Genomic DNA, 25096 nt, shown 5'->3' on the forward strand with positions numbered 1-25096 from the left:
TCGTACACAAGTACACAAATTAACGTTGAAATGGGGTTAAAAGTCAGCCCATTACAGGCTCTGCACCGTACACGTACATACCGACGATTCTTGTTCTGTAAAATGCAGCTTTATCAGTTCGACCGTTATTTTGCACTGTTTATGTGTTTTCAAACTGCTCTTAAACTTATCCCAATAAAAAAGGTTCCTTAATCTTTTAATTTACTGCAAAAAGTGATCACCAGCTAGTTAAACAACAGTAACAAGGAAAGGCTATTTTTAAGACTGAAAACATCAAGGAAGTAGAATCGATTGCATTGGTCACGAATCGTCAAGAGAGGTAAGCTGAACTGTTTAAAACCTGCAATGTGACGAATGACATGGCGGTTTCACATTTACCTCCTAGACTGCTCACAGCCCCCCTTTCCTCGTATTTGTCTTCAATCGTTGAGCGCGCTAAAGTAGCTATCGCTCCAGCTCCCACCCCCTCACACACAATTGCCCTCTCTTCGCTAGACCGCTAGCTATTTCTTTTGCGTTCTTTCTTTGAGGTGAAAATTGGAGAGGCTGTGAACAGTCTACTGTAGAAGTGCATTTAATTTAAATTTGAAAAGGTTTGCCACAGTTTTCTCAAGGGGTGTGTGTGGGGGGGGGGGGGGGTCGCTCGCACCCCCTCCCCCGCGCTTCGCGCTCGCCGATTCTCTCGCTTTTTGCGTTGAAAACTAGAGAGACTTTGGACAGTCTCTCACGATGTTTTTGCCACACACCGTTTTAAATATTTTCAATTTGGTCAAATTAAAATGAAAGGTAGCAAAACTCGAGCCTCCTTCGTGACAGTAAAGACCAAAGAGCTGTCGGTATTTTAGAAGTTTTACCGTTAAGTTCGTCGGGTCAATGTTCCACACAAATTTATAGAGTTAAGGAGCTATGTAACGCAATTTTAGACAATTTCGGCCGTGACCAACTGTTTATAGTCTTCATAGAATTAACTGAAATATCTAACGGCTTAAAACTGTAGAAGAACTAAAAAAAAAACCAGGAAGCCCCCCAAAAAGAGCATGGATGGGCCAAATTCGAGAAGATTAAAACGGATTGCGTTCGGGTAAACTTGAAAAACGTCGGCCCGACTTTTTCAAGTTTATATATCTTAATTTGTATGAAAGTGTCATTTACAATGCTCGAAAATCATCCTTGTTGTTATGTGTCTGTGGTTTCGTCAATAAAAGACTTTTGCGCTGCCAATTTAAAGTTTAGATCTCTTAATTAACGAAAAAAAATGGAATTATCAAATCAAGCCAGAATGCCTATGAAATGTAAAATTAAAATTGTACAATTTTGTTTTAAAAAATGAAGAAATCTTACGTCAAAAATGACGAGTTTTGGCCAGACCTGCTTAAATTTCCGCAAATAACTTTCAGCATCGTAAGTATATAAATCCTCTTCTCAAAAGTACGAAAAAACCTTTTTTTAAAAGAACGCCTGATCGCAGGTTACCCTTCCAGGAGTTTTTTGAGTACGTACAAGGGAACATGGTTATATAATTCACTGGAACAAGAGATATTTTTTGGATTTTTTTTTCCGTAAACTAAATTGAATTGATTAATTTAATTTGTTAATATGACACAAGAGAGAAAATTAAAGGGGCTAGGTCACGGTAAGGATGCGTTATTTTCTGAATTTCTAAGAAAGTAGTGAAATCCAAGATGGCGGATCCGTAGACGGCGGATAAAATGACGTCATATGACGTTACAACTAACAAAAATAATGTCATCTACTGTAAAGCAAGCTTAGGGCTTTCTACTCAGTGCAAAATAATTTCGCTGCGCATTAATTGAACGAAAACCTTGGGGAGGGGGCGGGGTGCATTCACCCCCGCCCACGGTGGGGATATGACTTCGCCTGTACCTCCGAGGGTTAAGCTAAAAATACGTCTATAATGTTTAATTAGGGGCACCCAACCAGGAAATACAGCCAAAAGACTTGGATTGTCGTTGTACTGTTTTCCCATATCGTTTAGGGCCTTTTTATGGGAGGTTTGTTTTAACCAACACAGTTTAATCTTTTCGGATTTTCTTGCTGAATAGCAGAATCTTTTAGGGAACAAAACGAATTCTCATAACCCGAATTTGCGAGCCTCGAGTGAGCTGTTGTTACTTTTCCGAAAATCGTAGCTGGCGTTTTTCTGCACCCAAAGCAACATTTTTACGTCTCTGAAAACAACAGGTGTAATATTTCCTTTATTACCAAGGTTACAGCGGACATTTTTCTAAAGAAAATCTCAGGGGATATAATAAGCCTTCCAAACAGATATTCACCGAAATGATTCCTTTGGTGCCTCTGTTTTGCCTGTGCTAGATAATTTCACACAGATAAGTCTTGACAGTGTCTCTATATTCGGCATTCGAGTGTTGATAGAGTATCAAAACGTAAAGATGTCTTAATTTATCGTTTTTTCGCAACTTTCTCCTACCCCCGGCGAAGAAAATTGCTCGAAAGAGAACTTGAACTTGCAGCCATGACAGCACAATTACATTTTTGTGGTATAAAAAATTTCCCTAAACATAACTGTAGTGTAGACCGTTTGTTGAAAAAGATTTTAAGGAAAATTTTAACCTTTCATTCTACATTTATGTGTTTTAGCGAATATTAGGTTGAAGAAAAATCAAGAGGAAGTTATAACGGGAGCTTACATAAATGTACGTGCGGCGGGCAAATAGGAAAGAGCAAATATAACGAAAACTACAGAGTGAAATACTTTTAATAAAGAAAATACAACTTCTTACTTTGAAAGATGTTCAACATAATGAAATTAATTATAATCATGTCTACAAAGAAAAAGTTTGATATAAAATTATGAACAAATTAAGAGCGCGGAAAAATTAGCTTGATGACAGGTTCTCAAAATGTTTCTTTCTGGAAGTCTAGTGTAAAGGTGGATTTCCACTGCGGCGTAAATTTTTACGTGCGTAAAAAATTTAGAGACAATGTATGAACGACTTGCGTAAATGTTTACGCACGTCGCTCATACATTTTCTCTATTTTTTTCACGCACGTAAAAATTTACGCGTCAGTGGAAATCCACCTTAAAGGAGGTTACGTTGTCGTCTGAAACTTCACACAAGGAAACTTGCTTGTAAAGTTTAAAAGTTGCATTTAAATTCGCATTTCCAGTTTTGATGAGGAGGCCGGCCGGTGGGGTAGCATTTACATCCGCAGCCACTACTACACCATGAAGGGCACCAACCTAAACAGGCTTTTCGTTTTTGACGGCTAACAGCAGCTCCTGGTGAAAGATAAAATGCATATAGATTTGATATGTCAAAAAACTAATACCCTGGTTACCAGAGGGTTTTTCCGTGATATTTGAGTGGCCAAGCTGGGACAGCGTTACTAAGAGAAGAGTCTCTTAAACCCCCTCACTTCAAGTCACTAGTCAGCCCCCCCCCCCCCCCCCCCCCACCCCACCTGGTAAAATGGTCTGCCGTCCCTGCCAATTAAGTCGCTAATATGAAGCGCGATCAGTAATCGGTAAGACGTATTTCCGTTCTTGTCACGCTTTCGCGGGTTAACCTCTCCTTGCAAACAAAAATAGAATCTCTGGCATCACGGGTAACAACTTATGCCAATGTCAAACATATTAGAGACAAACCACAACCGGTGAAAAGTGAGTTTTTGTGCCTTAGTGTTTAATTTTACATTATCAGCAACAAATAGAAAGAAGGAAAAAAAGAAATCTGAAAGAAAGAAAGAAAGGAAAGAAAGAAAGAAAGAAAGAAAGAAAGAAAGAAAGAAAGAAAGAAAGAAGGAAAGAAGGAAAGAAAGAAAGAAAGAAAGAAAGAAAGAAAGAAAGAAAGAAAGAAAGAAAGATCGTTTCCCTTAAATCTCGTTCCTTTACAAAAATATTTACAGTTTAAAAAAGAAGTTTTGAATAAATCAGTTGAACTTCCACATCAAACTGGAAGTTTTCATGGAAACTGGCAGTGCGGCAAAGAAGATGACTGGAAGAGTTTCCCTGTAATGGCGGAAACGACGGATTTCGCGGATTTCGCGGAAATTTTCAGATTAAAAAATAAAAAAAAATAAAAATAATAAAAATAAAAATAAAAAAATAAAATATATTTTTTTTATTTTTTTTATTTTTAATATTGATATATTCAACTATTATACTTACAGTTTTAAAGAGAAGAATTAAATTAAATCTAAACATTTCCGCGAAATCCGCGAAATCCGTCGTTTCCGCCATTATTGGGAAACTCTTTCAGTTAACTGCTTCGTAGTACTGCAAGTTTCCATGAAAACTTCCAGTGCTGCAAAGCAGTTGACTGAAAGAGTTTCCCAATAATGGCGGAAACGACGGATTTCGCGGATTTCGCGGAAATTTTTAAATTTAATTTAATTCTTCTCTTTAAAACTGTAAGTATAATAGTTGAATATATCAATATTAAAAATAAAAAAAAAAATAAAAAATATTTTTTATTTTTTTTTATTTTTTATTTTTATTTTTTTTATTTTTTTTATTTTTTTTTTATTTTTTTATCTAAAAAATTTCCGCGAAATCCGCGAAATCCGTCGTTTCCGCCATTATAGGGAAACTCTTCCAGTCAGCCGCTTTGCAACACTCCCAGTTTCCATGAAAACGTTCAGAGCTGCAAAGCCCTTTCTTACTATCTTTTCTCCTTCAATGTGAAAATGAAAATTGTTTTTATAGTTTTATGTATGGTGTATTTTTAACATAAGTCGTGAAAATTTTGTGATACATCACGAACATATATGCACCGTAGTAGATGATCTTTGACTCAAACATTTTTCATTCTTATTGCGGCTTCGTTATCAAGTTAACTGTTAACTGGTGCGAAATGGCTGTCGATTGTCAGGTCAACAGATTGACTGATCAGTGCAAATAATCGCGACATTAAATTCATCAAACTACTGCTGCGAAACAATTCGTCTAGAAACTCTCTGAAAAGCATTTTGGAATTGATGAAGTGACACAATTGGCTATTAAAAAATGTCGCTATGGCTTCGTTATCGGCTCGATTTTAGTGTAAAAATAGCTGCTAATTACTAGGTTATGTAATGATCTGCTAATCAACGCAAATAATCGCGATATTAAATTCATGGAAATACTGTGGCGAAAAAATTCGTCTAGAAAACACTCTGGAAAGCATTTGGGAACTGATAGAGTGACACAATTGGTCATTTAAAAGCGTCACTGTGGCTTCGTTATTGACTTGATTGTTAGTGTAAAAATAGCTGTAAATTACCAGGTTAGGCGATGATCTGCTGATCAGTGGAAATAATAGCGACATTAAATTCTTTCAAGTAATCTGGTCCCTACTGAGTTCATTTTTTGGCTATAATTATTCCCGGGGAATTAGCAAGTCTGCTCTCTATAAAAGCAGAACACGTTTAAAGGCATAAATCAGTCCAAGATGCAGAGCTCGAGAGCACGTTTCCCTGCGAGACAGCTAAACAGTCGAACAATTAAGAGCGCGGCGTTGTGCTATTTAAGCCCAGTGGTTTTGGGAAAGTGTAGCATTACAAGTGCGAAGTGCGTCTGCAGAGTTCAAGAGAGTGGTTTTCAGGACGCTTGGAATAGCGTGTGCCGAACTAGAGATGCCTGTGATAGCGCACTACGAGGTTAGTTTCTGATATTGCGATTTTAAACTTGTTCAGTGTCTCTTGGGTGAGATAACCAGAAGCAGATCATTCGGTAATAATTTTTTGCTTTGTCTATTTCGCAGGCATGAAGAATGTAGCGTTCTTTTTTAGTGCCATTAGTACGCAAAAGTTGAAGAAACAGCGAGATAAGAAGAAATCAAATGATCATGACGAGAATGAAGATAGCGATGATGCGGACGAATATCCAGAATTAAGTCAGTTAGCGAGTTCAACGAGCCAACAATGGGCCGAAAGTCACGCATCAATTATAAACCACAAGCATTGCCCAGCTGTGAGCTACTGGATCGCGTCGACAACACCCAACGGTGCTCCACGTAGTCCCCTTGGTATCCATCGTGTTCTTTTGGAGTGCAACGTGGACGTATTTATAAATCAGGTAACAAAAATAACATGTTTATTCACATTCGTACCAATCGCATTAGCTACACTAGCCGGATGATAAAAAGTAGTTACTAGCTTATATGAAGGCAGTGAATCAAGCAGTGAAAATGTGACAATTCAAAGGACCATTCCAATCATCGAAATTAGTTTTGCCTTGAATTTACGCTACGTCGGGCTCCCTTAAAACTTGACAGTACTCGGAACGACGAATCACTTGTTAGGACTAGGTCAAAGTTGCTCACCACCTTAGAACTTTAATTAACTGGCAACTGTTCTGAATTTTAGGTCGCTTGTCACGAAGGGAAAGAAAGTGGCGCAATGAAAGAGCTTTTTAAAGTCCTTAAAGACCACAACAACACCTTCATGGTGGAGTTGGTGAATTCGTCTTACAAATATTGCTTTCGAGATGAATTTGAAAGTGTCCTGGGTGAGGCCGATTCAATAGATGTTGACGAATGTGGTACCGAGAACGTGGTCAGAATTTGTCTAGTCGATCCCTCGTTCCATTCCAGTCTTTCGGTGGCGTTGGGAAAACTCCAAGATGCAAAGTTGGTCATCGAGCACTTCGGATTCCACGTAGACGGCTCGGATATTCAGACAGGAAACGAACCGGTCGTTGAAAAGGCAAGATTATCTGATAAACTCACAGTGCTTGTGAACGATATTGGCATCGCCATGGAAAAGCTCGGGTACGCTCTCTATGCTGGAAAGATCTACAAAAAGTGTGAAAAGGCAAGGTACACCTATTGGTATAAGTGCGAAGTTGAGGCGTTTGTTAATAGCTTGGCGGCCAATCAATCTTTCAAAGCCAGACTACTTAAGGACATGAAGAAAGTCATCGAAATCCTAGCCAACCCACATTGCGAAGTCATTCGACCTCTTTGCGTGGACTACGATTTGATTGAGGTGAACGAAGGCCAGTGCTGGTCAATCAAGGAGCGACGTTTCTTGGAAAATGCGATCAAAGACAAGGACATCGGTCATGTTACACCCCGAGCGTTTTCGCCATACGATCCGACCAAAGTTCCGGATCCAAAATATTTCAGAGAGATCTTAGAGAACAGCCTAACGGAAGCCGAAGTTGGGGAGTTCTGCGAGGATTTCATCAGGCTTCTACATCACAACCAGAAACGACACAAAGACAAAGTACCATGTCTGATTGGCGCTGCGAACAGCGGTAAAACGAGTTTATTCCAACCGATCTTAGGACTCGTACATCACAGCAACATAGCGACTATCACGAAGCAGCGCGTGTTCAATAAGGCCATGATTAATCGCTTTACAGAAGTGATTTTCATTGACGAAGCCAGTCCCTCAACCTTAGACATCGACGATTGGAAAATCCTTACCCAAGGCGGATTTACGGCATGCGACGTAAAGTACCAAACGGCAAAGAGCTTCATTAACCGTTGTCCAATGCTTTTGACCGCCCAGACGAAGCTTGAATTTAAGGCCGATGACCAACCCGCCATGGATCGAAGGTTAAAGAACTACACCTTCAAGAGTCTGCCCAACCCGAGAAAGAAAGCGACAGAGTGGCTTAGGAGACACCCCATGGAGTGTGTTGCGTGGGCGGCTACGAAGGCGCGTCCACCTAGTGACCAAGAAGAGAGCTCGGACAACGGTGAAGACGAACAAGAGCCAGAAATCGGCGATGGCGTCCTTAAAGCCGAAGAGAAGGATGCTCTGCGGACGCTGTCACTCTTGGAGGAGAGCTGTGAAGATGATTCGCTAGAAGAGACGAACGAAGCGGTCAGTGCAATGGAAGAAAGCAACGGCGAACCGGACACCTTGCAAGACCACCTCAATCAGCTTCAGCCGGGCAGTCTTAGACACAGGCAAATGGCCCACATTTTGGAAACAGAGAAGGAGAAGCAGAAACAGATAGACCAGTTTTACCGGACGAGAGATGTCGATGTTCAGACGGCGGTAGATCAGGATGAGGCACGAGGCGAAGCTGCGAGAAAAGCGTTCGAGGGCAGTTGGTTGAGAGACACCGAAATTGAACTCAAAGAGTGTTGCGATAAATATCAAGCTACGCAAGACTCTTTCGTGCGCTCGAATGTGAAGGCGTGGATGGAGGTTCTGTGCGAGAAGCTGAAAGCTCACCACCAGGCCCTGGGCACCTTTAACACCATCGAGGCCATAGAGGAGCGAAAGAAGGTGTGTACAGCACTCGGCCTGCTCAGGAAAGAAGATCATCATCTGGTGACAAGTGTGGCGGAGCGACTCCCGGTACTAACTCGCCCAAGTGCAGATGCAGACGAAATTGTTGCACAACAGGATGTAAGCGATGAAAGCAGTCAAGAACGGAGGCTTTTCATCACTCCAGTGCCCAGTACTAGTCGTAGGCCGTTACGCCAACACGACGACTGCGCGGTGTCCGAAGCACTGCTCCGAGCAAGTTCTACCTTAAAGCGGAAGAGAGGTTCCAGCAGTCAGCGCGGAAGAGAGCAACAAAGAAACACCATAACAAAGTATCTCTCGAGCACGCAACATGAGTGAACGCAGTCTGACGATCAGAGAACGAAGAAGAGTAGCGACGACGAGATGTTGTTTGTCAGTATTGTAGTTCTAAGTTACATGTTAAGCGACGTGCCACGATTACGACAGGCGAGATATAGAATTCATGTATACAGAGAGAGAGATATAGAACATTGCTCGCTACCAGGAGTGTCACAAAAAGTTCTTTCTGTTGTTGTTACAAAAGAGTGTACTTGTCAAGTCAAGAAATTTATTTAATGATGTAGTAATTTATTACTGTATTCTTTATTGCACAGTCACGATTAAATGCCTTTCTTGCTTAACACAAGTTTGAAATGTCATTGCTGTCCTTGCCTTGGTAATTAAACTAGCTGCATTTTCATTCCAGCCCTTTTCTTGAGAGAGTCCGCCGTTCTTCCGTCTTGAAATTTGAAATCGGGATCTCTCAAAATTGCCGTCCACTGTCCAAACCCGTACCTTTTTAAACCTTTCTTGAGAAAATTGTCCTCTTCTTCCGTGAATTTCAACACCCGGCGATGATTTCGTTGAATTTGCAATTGTTTTTTGGGAGGGGAGTCCCTTTCAGGAGAGGCGCTCATTGATTCTGCTGTTCCGACAGATTCTGAAATTGTTGAAGTTGTAGCGCTAAACCTCGTGTGCACTTCCTTATCCAAATCTGAGCCTTTCGTTCCTTGTAGCTTTTGCAGACACTCGTGAGCTTTCACAGCAACTTCGCGCGATCTCTGCTTTTGATAGTGAACTTTTGCAACGGCAGAACTGTGTTTTTGGTCTTCTGACAAAATTTGTTGCTCCGTGCTTGTGAGTAGATTGAGGCTTTGCGTTTCGACAATTTGACGATAGCGCGTTGGATGAATATACTTCCCGATTGCATCGAACACCAATTTACTCATGACGTCGCCCAATTTGCTATGCTGGCCTCCGTTTCTAGTGACAAGTACGAAGTCGCACTGGGGTTTGAGTAATGGCCTTACGAAATTGATGTAGCTTTCCAGCACCCGCATGCTTGCATCAGTCAAAATTAATGAGTCAAATCCATACTTGCTGGCCGTTTTGAACTTTTTCTGGTCAATGAATCCTCCGTTCGCCTTAGCTGTTTTAACCATGTCCACCGTCAAGTACTGATAAGTCATAGGGCGAGATCCCTTCACCTTTATGAATAAATACACGGCGACAAATTTCGTGGCAAATGTTAGGTCCAAAGGATTCACTTGACCCGGAATAGTTTTGCAAGTCTTTACCGTGTTTTCGTAACGAGGCAAATGAAATGTCACCACTTCTAACAGTTCTTCCATGGTTGCCCAGTGCCCTCTAGCATCCAAAGTCTCAATGTCTAGATCTTGTGTCCACTGCAATCTCATCATCTTTGCCACGGTTTTGCGCGCTCGTTTGAGGTACAGCTCCGTTGAGGACAAATTTCGAAGAACTGTGTCTGATGCGCCATTTATCTTTCTGAAGTCGATTAATTCGGAAATCGCATCAATGTAGCCCAATCGGCCACCGTGTCCGAGTTTGCATTCATCTTGCAAGTAGTCGATAAACTTGAACAACAAACTATGCGAACACAGGCTAAAATCCAGCACTTCAAAACTCAATTCCTCTTCATCTTCGCAGCAAAATTTGAGAAATTTGAAACACCTCTTGACTATCTGCTGGGCTACACGATCTTTCTTGCAACCCCCACCACTTCCCGTCAACCACTTCACAAACGATTCGCCAATTTTGCTGGAAACTGAAAATGAAGGCAAAACTCTGGCAGTTTGTACTGTGATTTCACTCGATTTAACATCACTGGCGCCTTCTCTTTCGTATGCAGCGAGTATTCCCAGATCAGGTTTCTCGTCAAAGTAAAAGAACCAACTGTGCTTGGTATTCACATGTTTTCTGCACCCTCTCTGACTTTGAAAGCCATCATGGTCACACACTTGTATTGGGCAATGATAGAATCGGTCGGTTTCATTCTTTTCCAGGTGAAGCCGTTTTGGTTTGGGCGATGCTCCATCGATATTTGACCAATTGATTTTACACTTCTTGCTCATTTTATCATCAAGGTAAAATGGTCAACACAATCTCCTAGAACTGAATTTCTTTTCCAAAAAAATACGACGCACCGATTACACCTTAAGGAACTTCATTCGTGTTTAAACTTGGCAAGGCGTGCCTCTTCTTGCCTGCCCTCATTACTATTGTGCAAAATTCATGACACCCAAGATTGTGCTCAGCTTGCCCAAGCAGGTCTATGCGCGCCCCATTGTTTTTCTTCATTTCAATGGACAATATAATTTAGGAACAAAATGGTCAAATAAGCGCAAGGAATTCGGAACCAAAGAGTCCTGAATTTGTTCCTAAATGAGCAGTTTAGGAACAATACGTTCCATTTACAAACAGGAACTCGGAACAAAACGGTCTCAAATTATCAATTTGGGAACAAATCGTTCCATTCACAGTTAAGAACTCGGAACAAAACGGTCCTAAATTATCAATTTGGGAACAAATCGTTCCATTCACAGTTAAGAACTCGGAACAAAACGGTCCTAAATTATCAATTTGGGAACAACGCGTCCCATTTACAGATAGGAACTCGGAACAAAACGGTCCTAAATTATCAATTTGGGAACAACGCGTCCCATTTACAGATAGGAACTCGGAACAAAGCAGTCCTAAATTATCAATTTGGGAACAATATGTTCCATCAACAGTTGGGAACTCGGAACGAAATGTTCCTGTTTTATCTTAGGGTGAACGTTTTGTTCCTAACTTTATAAAAAGCTGGTCCTCTTAAGGTTAACAGGAACACAAATATGAGGAACAAATTATATTAGAGGAACGTTCCTAAAGAAAAGATCGGAACATGCTACAAAACTTAAAATCAGTTAAAAACGGGCAAAGATATAAATTACAAGTCACAAAACAGTTAGTTGAGCGTTTAGGTAAAATGAAAGCAATCATCGAAATTTGGTAAACTCTACCGCACTCAAAGGCTGTAAAACACGCAGTGAAAATTTTTGGGAAACGTTAAGGAAAGAAAGAAAGAAAGAGAGAGAGAAAGAAAGAAAGAAAGAAAGAAAGAAAGAAAGAAAGAAGGAAAGAAGGAAAGAAAGAAAGAAAGAAAGAAAGAAAGAAAGAAAGAAAGAAAGAAAGAAAGAAGGAAAGAGAGAGAGAAAGAAAGAAAGAAAGAAAGAAAGAAAAAAAAAACAAACAAACAAACAAACAAATATTAGTAAAGACCATATCATATAGCATATATTATACGTGGCACGCTTTCCTCAAACTTTGTTGATTGACTGATTGATCTATTGATTGACTGACTGACTGAGTGATTGATTGATTCATTGATTAAGTATTCAGGACAGGGGCACATGTAGTTCATCAAATTATACCTTCATTCGGTACAGCAAACATCGCTATGGCAACAGCAACCAGAAGCAAAATCACCAGACGATTCATGATGATCAGCTAAAAGCAGAGAAGGATAATGTTAATTGCTGTAATGTTATTATTAGGGATGTTAGAAAATGTAAATATTTTTCTTAGTGGCTACGAATACATTTTGATATTAAACATGTTGTATATGAACACTTATATGTCTTTCATATATAAACTACTTACTGTAGTTGAAATGTTTAAAATGAAGAGTACAACACGATGCGAGGAAAAAATAAACGAAAAGGTCTATTTTTCAAACGGAAAAGCATTTCTTAAAAAATGTATTAAAAGGTATAATTATTTCAATAGCTGTAAGTTATTTAAAGTTAAAAAAATCGCCCATATAATGAAGAGATGGAAAACCATTCTTCACAAGAAAACCAAACTTGCCGGAAACTTCACTGATTTTCTAGCGGCGACTTAGTGAAGGTCGCCTTGATGTCTAACTGAAAAAGCATATCTTTCCTTTCCTAGTTTAAACAACTTTGCAAGCAACTTTTTGTTAGGTTTAGCCGCCGTCGATGGATTCTATCAACGATCATCGACAACCTTACTATCTTCATATAGCCCACTGGCGCAGCCTCGATCGACTTGACTTGATTAACAGGCCCTGAGACTAGGTCTTTGTAAAACACTTTACAAGTAATATATACTTACTGAACTTCAAGCAAGTGCTTTTTAGGCCAAGGAAAGCTTCGTTTTCGCTAGCTCCTCTAGAGCAAACCGACTGGCAAACGAGAGAGAATTCAAGTATTTTATATGTTTGTGTTACTTCCGGAATGGGAACGTAATATGAATGTGTGACAGATCATTCAGCTACACCAGAAGTTAGTCAATACTTCTGGTTGCACGTACGCACGAAACGGGGTTAAAAGTCAGTCCATTACCTCTCGGCACCGTACACGTACCCAGCGACGAAGATCTCGCTCCGTAAAATAAAACTTCATCGATTTGGTTGTCGTCACTTTGCCATGTTTGCTTCGCAAATATTTTTCAAACTTATCCCAAACGTATTCCATGTGAAAAACGTCCCCTTTTCTTTTATTGCAGATAACATAAATATAAACCAAAAAGAAACCAATCATTTTTTTAAGACTGACGGAATTGAGGAAGTAGGCTTTTTTCATCAGCCAGACCGGACAAAAGAGATCGGCTGAAACACCATAAATAATTGGCAGTTAAACAAATAAAAACTGATAACGCGGAAAGACTGATTTTGTTAGAACTAAAAGAATAAAGGAAGTAAAATCAAATGCATTTAAGTCAGACCGGACGAAAGATGCGGACAGAAATACCGGAACACAAGGTTGAAACGGGGTTAAAAGTCAGTCCACTAACTCTGCGTCGTACACGTACCCAGCGACGAATCTTGTTCTGTAAAATGCAGCTTTGTCAGTTCGACCGTTAGTTTTCTCTGTTAATGTGTTTTCAAACTGGTCCTAATTAAACTTATCTCAATCTTCAAAGTAAAAGATTGAGGAACACCTTAAGTAAAAGATTGAGGCAGTAAGTTAATCTTTTAACTTACTGCAAAAAGAGATCACAATTTAGTTAAACAACAGTGACAAGAAAAGGCTATTTTTAAGACTAAAAGCATCAAGGAAGTAGAATCGATTGCATTGGACACGAATGGTCAAGAGAGGTAAGCTGAACTGATTAAAACCCGCAATGTGACGAATGACATGGCAGTTTCACATTTACCTCCTAGACTGTTCACAACCCCCCTTTCCTCGTATTTTTCTTCGATCGTTGAGCGCGCTGAAGTAGCACTCGCTCACTAGCTATCGCTGCCCCCAACCCTCCTCCCCCCCCCCCCCTGCTCCCACACCATTGCTCTCTCTTCGGTCGCTGTTTCTGTCGCGTTCTTTTCATGTGGCGAAAAATGGAGAAGCTGTGAACAGTCTATGTGCATAAATGTAAATCTGGAAAGTTTGTTTCCTTGAAAGTTAATACATCAAATATTATTCCGGGTATGAATGCAGCTGACTTGTTTGTTAGATACAAAATCACTGAGAAAAACAATGTTAAAGAAAATAGACTTTCTTTGAAATATAGTTGCTTCACTTGCTTGTTTTGAGAATGGCCTAAAAAAATAAGAAAAAAGCGTTAATAAATTCTGCAAACGTATTGACGATGTTTTTGCCACACACCGTTTTAAATCTTTTCAATTTGGGCAAATTAAAATGAAAAGTAACAAAACTCAAGCCTTTGTGACAGTAAAGACCAAAGAGCTGTTTTACTTTAAGTTTGTTTTTAAAATGTAATGTGACACAAATTAAGGTAGTAAATAATAAAAACAAATAAAACTCATTAAAACTATCACCAAACATTTGGAATCACGTGGGTGGGACTTCCCTCTTGCTGTGAGAATGACCGAATCAACTGCCGTAGTTACACTTGGTTTCATATCCCGTGACATTCTTTGGAATCACTGGAGTGGGGGACGCGGGTGGAAGGAAGTGGGGGGGGGGGGGGGGTGGCGTCGTTAATTTTGGAACTTCAGAATGATGTGGATTAGCTCAAACCTTGCACTATTTTGCTGTACCTAGCTGGGCGTGCAAAGAGGACGAAAGAATTAAATACATAAACTGCAGTGAGAGTAAAAAGTATGTTTAATGGGAAAAAAGCGGTACATGCTCAAACTGTTTTTAAAAGGGTGCTTAATAGGCCATTTCCGAGTTACCCTTTGCCTCTGTTTCAAAACGAGTCTACATGCGAAACCATTCAAATGAAAATGAGTTTGATTTGCATGAAATTGACCTGTAGGTGAAACTCATTTTCATACGAATGGTTTTGCAGGTAGACTCGTTTTGAAGCAGAGGCAAAGGGTAACTCGGAAATGGCCTATTATTTGAACATGATTTTAATCGAGTCTCAGAACGATACATGTTTGCTACGTTAGTTTGATTTGCATTAATTAATTGTTCTTTCAGTGTTTCACTGTGTAGGTCAACTGAAAAGGGTTTCGTTCATCTCCCTTCAGACAAGCAGCCTTGTGAAGATCAGACCTCTAACCCCAGCTACATGACCAGCTGCACTTCGCACCCGAGCCAGGAGGCCAGGTGGGATAGCAGAGACATCGGCAGCTTGAACACCATGAAGGACATGCACCCCAACAGCGATTCCAACCTTGGCGTTTTTGGAGAACAGCAGCTTCTAATGAAATTTAGTAGAAACTCAGCTGTGTTCTATTGGAAATCTGCGAATCTGATTGTTCTCCCTCTTTTTTTTTTCGTCGTAGAAAAGCGCGGGCGCGTTTTTTTTTTTTTATTTTTTTTTTTTTTTTTTTTTAATTGTTTTTTTTTTTTTTTTTTTTTTTTTAAAAAAATTTTCTCTCTTTTTTTTTTTTCCGCCGCCCTTTTTCACCGGCATATAAAAATGGTTATAATGAATGGCCAAGAGATGTTTAGTCGTTTTAATTATTTTGTATACATATTATTATAATTATGGTGATATTATTTAGTATATATAGTATTAAAAGATCTACAAAAGAAGAACTAGCAGACTAATATGAAATAACTAGCGTTTATATTTAAGAGCAAGTTTTTGAGATGAACAGTGTAAAAATGAGGGCAGCTTTTAAGAGCTGATATATATAAATGATCATTTTTCTATCGACTTCTTCCTCCTCCTCCTCCGTTAATCACCATCATCATCATCATCATCATCATCATCGTCGTCGTCGTCGTCGTCGTCGTCGTCACCGTCATCATCAATCACAGTCGTCATACCAGCAATTAGGGCTTTCCACAAGTTGCTCGGCAACTTTTTGGCAACTTTTCATATTTCGAGCAACTTTTTCCCCTTCGAGCAACTTTTTTCCTCTCGAGCAACTTGTTGCATTTTGAGCAATTTCCAGACCGAAGATCTCCGAAGATTATCCGAGTATTGTTTAGAGGCCATACGAACGTTTCCGAAGATTTACGAAGTTTGCCGAAGATTTTCGAGAAACATCTGAAGACGTTTCAACTTTCGGCTTTACAAAAACCCCTCTGCAAACATGACGTCATCGATATCTTCACGATTTTTCTCAGTTTAATTAAGAAATCCTTGTTATTTAACAAATTTTCCCCTTAATATGTTACTCCTTTTACTGTAAAATTGCATAAAACTGCTTAGAAATCTTACCCTCAAAGGGAAATTAGCATATATTTGGAGAAATTATCTTGATTAGAAGCAGCGTTTTGAATTTTTTGGAGCAACTTTCGAGCAACTTTTATTATCAGAAGCAACTTTTTTGGATTTTTGGAGCAACTTTTGAGCAACTTTTTGAGAAATTACGAGCAACTTTTTGGGAAATCTCGAGCAACTTGTGGAAAGCCCTACCAGCAATGGCCTTCTTTAAAGGTGTTAATTGGCTCGTTGATTGAAGTATTAGTTGACTGGCAGATGACATGCAGTGAGAAGGTCAAGGTCAAGTAAATGACTTCCGCAGGGGGGGGGGAGGGGGGAGGGCCCCGCCCTTTCCTTAGTGGTTCGCGCCACTTTTCGCTATTTCTATTGCAAAGTATTATGTAATGTTGCAAATTTTTTATCAATTTCTCCCGGTTCCCACCGCCTTCGGAATCCCGCTCCTCCCCGTCTTCTCCCGCCTCCCGTACACTTCCCACACCTTATTCCTCCGTGTTCCCGCAGCCTGCCAGCCCCAACCCCCCCCCCCCCCCTCCGTCAGACAGTACCGACAGCGTAAGTGTCCCCTATAGTTAACAATTATTCACCGAAGTGGAGATGAATAGTGGTGGATATTTACCAAGGCGCGAAGCGGCGAGGTAAATATCCACCACATTCACCGACACTGAGGTAAATAATTGTTTTTAATTAGTACATACCACACAAGTTGAATATTAGCGGACTAATACATTACTTTCGGCAAACAAAGTGACGCGCAAAGGCAGTATGTTTCTCTTTATCTGCTCGGAGGTGAACAGTGCTTTGCTAATCACCTCCGAGTTAACCAATCAGCGCGCGCGAAAAGAGCTATTCACTTGTGTGGTATATACTAACGATCCCTAACAACAGATATTCGCAGTTCAAGCAAGCATATGATACCTTCACTTGGTGCAGCAAACATTGCTATGGCAACAACAACCAGAAGCCAGATCACCAGGCGATTCATGATCAGCTGAAGTCAAAGAGTAATTAATGATTTTTATTGAGAATATAGCTGCTGCAAATGTAGTTGAAATATATTTCGAGAAATGAAAATGTTTTTTTTAACTGTCGGTTAAATAAATATTTGATGTTACAATGCTTTCTATGGAAAAGATGTAATTATGAATTAATCTGAAAATTGTTCTTTGTATTTTTCCGCTCAAGAACACTTCTTAGCGCACTCAGAGAGAAATGAAAAAAATGCGGTAGATATTGTAAGAATATCGAGCATATTTTCCAGGGACAACCAGTTCAATATAAGCTGTGTGCTTTGTTTAAATCAACACGGCCGTAACTAGCAAGAAGCAAGACGAGGCACTCTCCTCGCCTTGATTTTAACCCAAGATCAAAAACAAAATATATTTAGTTTGGAAAATAATTCCCAGTTGAACAAGATTGATTTCTTCGAGAAATACCTAATGAAAAATGTTCAAGAAAGAGTTTCCGAGCTTCTAGTTTTTCAAATTTTCTGGAGGGCATGCCCTGAGAACCTGCCATCAAGATCTTGCCTCGTCTGTGCCAAAGGTCTGGTTACGGCCCTGATCAAACAGCTTGAATTCTTTCGGCAGTTTCAGATCACAATACTGCAATACCGAAAGCTGAGTGCAGCATCTTGTCTTTGTTCATGCAATACTGAAGAAGCTTTTTAAATGAGAAAGTAAAGGTCACGGGATAATTACTGTTATACATTCCCCAGTAACAGCTTGAACAAAAAATGAACGTGTACTTTTTGTCATGTGAGATTTCGAGCTGCTGTGTAAAAAAACGAATGCAACGAATGAAAAGCTTAAAGTGTTTAACTTGCACGAGTTTTTACTATATAAACAAGCCCATATCGAGATATGAAGAAATCGTGTACGTATTCATGATATGTTATATCGATATTGCCTCTGGTGATTTAATATTTTTAGGAAACTTGAATTGTCACCCTTACAACCTTAACCCCAACCCTTTCCCTAGTTCGTGACATTGTGTGGTAGATGATTTTTTTTGTTGGAGATTTTGTATGCGGTAGGCATTTCACTTATATCAGTATACTTTAATTTTTGGGTCGTGGTGTTTTAACATTCGGACAGCGGCGCCTCGACATTTTGTATGTGGTAGACATTCATTTATTTAGTTTAAAACAGCGGGGAGGTGGGAGGGGGGATTTCAGCTTTTGTAATATTTTGTTTACTGTTGTTTAGCTCTATTATGTGGTATCCTTTGGAGTGAAAGGGGTGAGGCGAATCCGCGGCCAGTGGCCTCTCGCGAGTTTCTTATCGTGCGCGCCGTGGATGCTCTTCCTTTAAACGATTGAAGCTACGAAAAATTTTAAGATTATGAAGTATGCTATCAAAACATTGTAATCCGCAGAAGAACGATGTCAGTGTATTCATATAAAAAGGTATAAAATAAAGCGTTTTAGGTTCGGTCCTGTATGGGTGTGGCCATTGAAGCAAAACATTTTACAATGTTTACGCTAAAACTAAAGGCGACTGACTAAATGTTTCAAAGAGAGACAAAACAGAAGCTTTGAAGGAAATAATTCCAAGCAGAACCGATAAGTGGAAATAGGAAATCACAACTAATCATGATAAAAAGCAAAGCGTGAAACGTTACCTTGTAAACAGAATCGTTGTCTTGACCGCGCGCCTTGAAAGTTTGTAACGGACTGCTGAGACTTAACAAAGTTGATAAAATATGTCAGATATTCTAAACTAGTATGAGACTTGCTTCATCCTGATTGGCTACAGAACGTGACCAGTATTCAGTGTACATGGTGTAGATTTTTAACATTTTTCCAAAGATTTGAAAGGTAAAAGGAATAAGAGGCTCTTGTCGCGAATAATTGCAGTTGGTACTTGGTATATTGGGTACGATTGTGATGATAGCATGCACGCAAACTGATATGATCGGACAGAGTGTACAGATATCTTTCACCTAAGTATCTGTTAAATGTAAATATCCCTGTGCTACTAGATATTTAACGTGTATCCTGGCTATGAGGTATAAAAGAAATAGAGTCATTTTGAAACCTTAAAAAAAAAAAAATCGATTTAGCGTTCATGGAATCCGCACGACCTTTGTTTGAAAGATTGCGATGCGGGTCATGGGTTCGAATCCCCGCGATGAGCCTGAAGTTTCAGTCTTCAACGACTTTTTTTTCATCCGCTTTAGTTGCTGTAAAAATTGACCTCTAAGATATGTTTCTCGTGCGTTTAGATAACACAACCGTTGGTGTAAATACCAGTAAATGTAAAAATGTATAAATGTTGTTTATAGTGGTCATGCACTTAGTTTAATAACTCGTCGAGATAGCTAGTTTACAGGCATGCCACTGAAACAGAGGAAACAAATATTTTAAATAAACATAACATAGGTAGTTAAAAATCCCAACTAGCAGGAGGTAGATCAGTTGACTATCTACAAAGCGTGACCGAGGATTTGAACTCGGGACGACTGAGAATAAACCCAGCTAGTGGCATGGTGGAGGGTTTGACTGATCCGGGGATCTCCGACCTCGCTGCCTCTATACCAGTGCTATACGTTAAAACACAGCAAGTGCTGCAACAGCAACTGTTAAAAATGTTCGTTTTTGAAACACTTGCGTAGCTATATAAAAAGAACTGACAATACCAAGACTAAAACGCGGGCAAATTGTTTGTTGATACTGACTATAGTTTCTAAAATGTTTTGTTACTGTTTATGCAATCATGATCAAGCTGATTTTGCCATATTTGGTTTCGTGACTGAAGAAGACTGGTATAATACCCGCTTCTCGCAGTTGAAAGGTTCAATTGGTAGTTAAGATAACATAGTTTGAAACCAAAGGGGACAATATGGTGATTAGAGTGTTGGTTTTCCTTCTTTTGCGCCGTCTGTTTCAAAAACATCCATACACGAGGAAATAGTTGTTAAAGAAGCTATGTAAATCCATTACACGGACATTTCAAGTGGGCTTAGAAAGTTTCCATTCTTGTAACTGAGTGATCACGTGGTGAGGTAATCGGTCATCTGATCTAAGCAGCAATTTAAAGAGCCCGTTATTGGGCGTAGCTACTTTTTTCTTTACGTGAAAATAAATTTGTTTACAGAAACGTTACACGTTATAGTTTTCATGGCTGCTTGTGGCACTCCGGAACCAGACTCGTTCCCAATCGCTCCCGAAACATTTTTATAGCCGTAGCTTCATTTCTATCTGCAAAGATAATGTTTTTCATGGGTTACGTTGTCAGCCACTAATTTCAGAACAGTTAAGACCAAATCCCCGTGACGAGCGCAATTGAAATCGCAGCACGTGCTAATTACAATTTTTTCAAGAGAAAGTCAAGGTCCTCGAACCTTGCGTTATTTTGCTGTATCCCGGTATGCAAAGAGGACAAAAGAATTGATTACATAAATTGCAGAGTAAAAAGTGTGTTTAATGGCACAAAAAAACAAGTTACATACTCAAAATTATTTTTAATGAGGGTGCTTACTTTCTTGAACATGGTTGTAATCAGGTCTTAAATTTTTTAGTTTGATTTATATTATGTTGAGCGCGGAAAAAGTAGCCTGATCACACATTAGTTTGGGCTGCGTTATTGTTCCCTAAAAAGTTTCTTTCTGTGTAAGTCTCTTTAACAGGTATGTTGCCATTCACACTTCACTCAAGGATCCTGCTAAAGATCACTTGCCGCCGAATTTGCATTCCCAGCTGCATGTCCAGCAATTCGAGCAGCCGGTAGGGTAGCATTTACACTCGCAGCTACCACACCATGATGGGCACAAACCAAAACAATTGGCTCTTTTTTGATGGCGGTTAACAGCAGCTCCTGTTGAAAGATAAAATGCACACAGGTTGTGAAATTATTGGTAGGCAATTAAGGAGGTGTGTATTTTTTTTAGGGGGGTGGTTGTTTTGAATTTTTTTTTTTTTTTTTTTTTTTTTTTTTTTTTTTTTTTTTTTTTTTTTTTTTTTTCTTAACCCATAAAACATTATCTTTGAACATCTAAAGGAAGGTATAACCTTAATTTGCGGATAGAAATCAAGCTACGACTATTGAATATCGATTTTTTTAAAGTCGCGCGGAAACAACTTGAAAAGTCAAGCCTTAATTTTCAATTTGCAATCCATTTCCTAATCCTAGCCATCCGCAGCCAAAGACGCTCGTTCACAGTTTTATTGTTCTTATAAAGTAATTTTGAATAAAAATATATTAGTTGTCTCAGTTCAAAAATCTGGTAAAATCCGTGACAAAGTTTTGCCGAAAACTTAATATTAACTACTTCTATGGATCTAAATGACAAAACCATAGCTTCAATTCAAACAAATAAAGTATCCCGGGCGTCATAATTAAAAGACTCAAACAAACGAAATTAACCAAGTTTAACTTTTCATTTATTTTTTAAAAAAAAGCTTTTTTAAACAAAGTCATATATACGTAACTGTAAGTAAATACAGTATACGCACCTTCATTTGGTATAGCAAACATTGCTATGGCAACGGTAAACAGCAGCAAAATCACCAGACGATTCATGATTGGCTAAAATCAAAGGATAATAACATCAGTTCTTGCTACTTTTATGTTACTATTAGAAATGTTAAGAATAGATCTGCAAATACTTTTCTAAGCTAGCTGCGAATGCATTTTGATGTTTTATAAACGTGGCATTTTTTTCCTTAGAACCATAAATCAAATGAATGAAAAAGTGTTTAAAAACATTTTGAGAAGTGTTCATTCAATTTTGAAACAATTAATTAAAAGGAACACCCATGAAGGATTTTTAGAAAAAAACTCGTGAAAAGTCGTTTCCTTTTTTGTGACATTTTACGGCCTCTTTCAGGCCCTTGACGCTAAAAATGAAAATAAATAACAAAAATAAGATTAATATCTTCCGATATTTTTTGCAAAATATTTTAGTGACAGAAACTTGTAAGGAACGAAATATTATCACCTGAATTTGTCGAGCTGTTGTTTTTTTGCTCTCCCGAAAATCGTAGCTGGAATTTTTACGTCCCCAACGGATTCCGCGAACTAAAATCCCATGAACGAGAGAGGACGGCTCACCCACGTGAATGCCCCTGATGAATTAACAACAGCTTCGATTGCTTTTTCTTATTGAAGATTCTCTGAAACTTGTCAAAACAAAACAGATTTTTTCCATCAGCTTAAGAGTTGAGGTCTTCCTTCTTTGCCAGTTTAGGCAATAACAAAAGGAGCTACTAGGCAAGGGGAAAGAGCTAGAAAATTCCAAAATAGTAGTTTTCTAACGTAGAAAACACCAAAGGAGTAATAAAAACCCAAAAATAACCAAGGATGATTTCGACTGACGAAGATTTAGACGGATTGCGAACTAGAAACTTCAAAAACCCGCCATTTTTTTCAAGATGCGTTGTCCGCGCCGTGACGTAGCCCCTTTGAAACCACACTTTCAAACAAAAGAAATATAAGTGCGTTCATCTTGCTAAAAAGCTTGTGTAAGGGAAACGGTCAAAACTGTTGTACTCAGACAGGACCCACCACTCTGCAAACAGACTGGTGGTCTCTTAATGTACCCTACCTTTCCCACCTTAAAAGATGGTGTCTTGTTTGTATAGCCCCTACTCTATCAGGAGTAGAAACTAAGAGAAAGATTCAAACCTTCTTGTGCTATGCCTCCAGCAATACAAGCTTCATGCACTCTGAATATGAAAGTCTCAACTTGAATTTTGAGGCAAATAAATTTTGTCCATTTGGCTAATCCGACTGGTGGTGTCTTGCATAGCCCCCTACCCCTACACAAGGTGGGTCCTCGTCGAGTACACTTGTTATGACCACTACCCTAATGTGAAAATGCTTACTCGTACCATTTTACATATATATCATGTTTTTGGTTGAAATGGAGGTTCCCCGCTGCTTTAATAGCGTTGCACTGCATAAGAAACTTTAGTCTGTAAAAAACAGAGTTTTTGAAGTGTCTTTTTGCATTAGCTTTCGGGGTGGAGAATTTTGCAATATTTTTAATTTTAACCAAAAAAATTTGTACCTAAAAGTAAAAAGAGAAACGTTTCTCGTGCAAATTTCAAGGAAAATTAGAGCAGGCGGGCGCTTTTTTTTTATTATTTCCTCCATCGTAAAATTCTCCAGAAACAATCAAACTGAGAAAAAAATAGGATATATATGCACAAACGATATTTACATTAAACTATTTAAAACGTAGGAAACGTATAAATTCTTTTAAATTTTTAAACAATTTAAATATACTTTATCTAATTTTTTTTTTTTTTTTTTTTGAGGAATTAAATAAATAAAAAAAATAATTTAAAAAAATTGTGCAAAAAAAAAAAAAAAAAAAAAAAAATTTTAAAAAAAAAAACAAATTCTCCAGAAACAAACTTGCTAAATAAATCCTGCAAGGAAATTGAGCTATCCAGTACGGACCTAGCGTGCTGGCGGTTCCAAGTGTTTAAAATTTTGCGCCTGTTTTATTTTGTTCGTTCTAACTTTTTCCAATAACAAATAATTAAAAAAAGAGAGGCTGCCCCATAAAATGAAGCGGGCGGGGACGAGAAACATTTTTTTTAATGGCCTTACGGTATCTAAAAACATACCTTTCAAATAACTCAGCGCCCGTGTCGAAAAATTGAAAGCAGAAACCTGAACAAAAAGAAAGGAATAGAATCAAAATGTGAGATTTAGCTTGAGTTGCAAAAAACTCAACTTCAAGCTCACATCAGCAAATTCTCCAATACTTACTTGTCACTGTTGAAATGGGAATGAACTTCTCGTTGAAAGACCGTCCCTGTTAAACCCTAGTCGTGTTTGACTTTTAATTTGTTTTCCACGTTTTGTTTTCTCACCTTTATTGACTAAGATATAATAACATCTAAGTGCAATTCTGCATGATTAAACAAAAGCGTAGGTAGATTTCAGATTTAATGGATAGTGTTTTCTTTATTAAAAACCCCTAATTCTGGTAGAAATGTTTTGGTTTAAGATTTGTTGACAATAAATAAATTTCTAGTTATTTTTAAAATGGAAAACAGACATATACTCATTATATTGAATTGGAGAAAAAGTAAGAATATGAACATTGCCTTTTACTTTTTTTTTTATAAAATTAGCCCCATTTTCATAACGTGAGCGGTGAATTGAACTGTCAAAACTTCAGTTTGTCAACTATGGGAACACGGTACCTGTACATATAAACATCAATTAACCCTTTTAACGAAGATTTTGAAAACAAGGCGTGTTTTTAAGGCTAAATCTCCACCGTATATATTGTTTATTTTTTTTCTCCTAGAATTAGCAGTATTTCTATAGCTTGAGCAATAGATTTAACTGTTGAAACTGGTAAGAAGTTATTTTGAAAACTGGTTAAAAACAATGAAGAGTAAATCATCATGAATATCGAATCTGATAAAATTTATAAAAGAATAATCATGAATCATTGACGTAAAAGACGTAAAACAAGACAGGAATCATGAATATCCAAAGTCGAATGATTTCGCTTCCACCCCATGCTTGTTAAGCGGGACGGTCCATCGATCTGATTTTCCTGGAAGCGGGATATGAAAAAATTTTTCCTTTGCCATTTTTTTTAATTTACGCACCTCTGTAAACATTTTTCTTGAAAAGCAAATTACATTTTGTAAAAATCGTGTTTGCAAGCATTTTTTTGCCTTTGTAGGCCTTCCAGACATTTTTTCAATATTTTTCATACCCCCTCCAAAAAAATAATGCTATACGTCAAACCAACTAGAAGATAATGCACTTTTGTAGTCTAGAATAGCAGCTGAATGCTCTCGCCTAACGGCTCGGGCATCCACTAGCAGCTTTTCTATAGATCTCTTAGATTTCTCAAGATCTCTTAGCCGAGCATTTTCATAACGTGAGCAATAAATTAAACTGTCAAAACTTCTGTTTGTCAACTATGGGAACACGATGCCTGTGCATATAAACCTCAATTAACCCTTTTAACGAAGACTTTGAAAACAAAGAGTATTTTCTAAGGCTAAACCTACACCGTT

The 25096-nt window shown here is 38.6% G+C and overlaps 2 protein-coding genes and 2 long non-coding RNA genes across 5 annotated transcripts in view; 1 reads left to right on the forward strand and 3 right to left on the reverse strand.

Annotated features, from left to right (window-relative positions):
- The window catches only part of LOC144661647 (lysophosphatidic acid receptor 3-like), a 668415-nt gene that overhangs the window by 186583 nt on the left and 456736 nt on the right, over positions 1-25096 (forward strand). The gene's annotated exons all lie outside the window — the stretch shown is intronic.
- Positions 2875-12995, reverse strand: LOC144661679 (uncharacterized). The gene is made up of 3 exons (XR_013572326.1): positions 12628-12995; positions 11925-12000; positions 2875-3262 (listed from the first exon to the last, which is right to left on the reverse strand). It is a non-coding gene; the product is annotated as an uncharacterized LOC144661679 (long non-coding RNA).
- LOC144661640 (uncharacterized) lies at positions 8888-11563 on the reverse strand. The gene has a single exon (XM_078522447.1). It carries the CDS (start codon positions 10581-10583, stop codon positions 8889-8891), a length of 1695 nt encoding a protein of 564 aa, XP_078378573.1. The 5' UTR covers positions 10584-11563; the 3' UTR covers position 8888.
- LOC144661678 (uncharacterized) lies at positions 14834-21711 on the reverse strand. Of its 2 annotated transcripts, none has more exons than XR_013572325.1 (2): positions 21557-21637; positions 14834-15126 (listed from the first exon to the last, which is right to left on the reverse strand). It is a non-coding gene; the product is annotated as an uncharacterized LOC144661678 (long non-coding RNA). The 2 variants fall into 2 exon arrangements; XR_013572324.1 differs by lacking the exon at positions 14834-15126 and adding an exon at positions 20582-20918 and having other exon boundaries at positions 21557-21711.

This window comes from Oculina patagonica, chromosome 7 (assembly GCF_052425735.1).
Source record: "Oculina patagonica isolate OP01 chromosome 7, crgOcupat, whole genome shotgun sequence".
NCBI classification, from domain to species: domain Eukaryota; kingdom Metazoa; phylum Cnidaria; class Anthozoa; order Scleractinia; family Oculinidae; genus Oculina; species Oculina patagonica.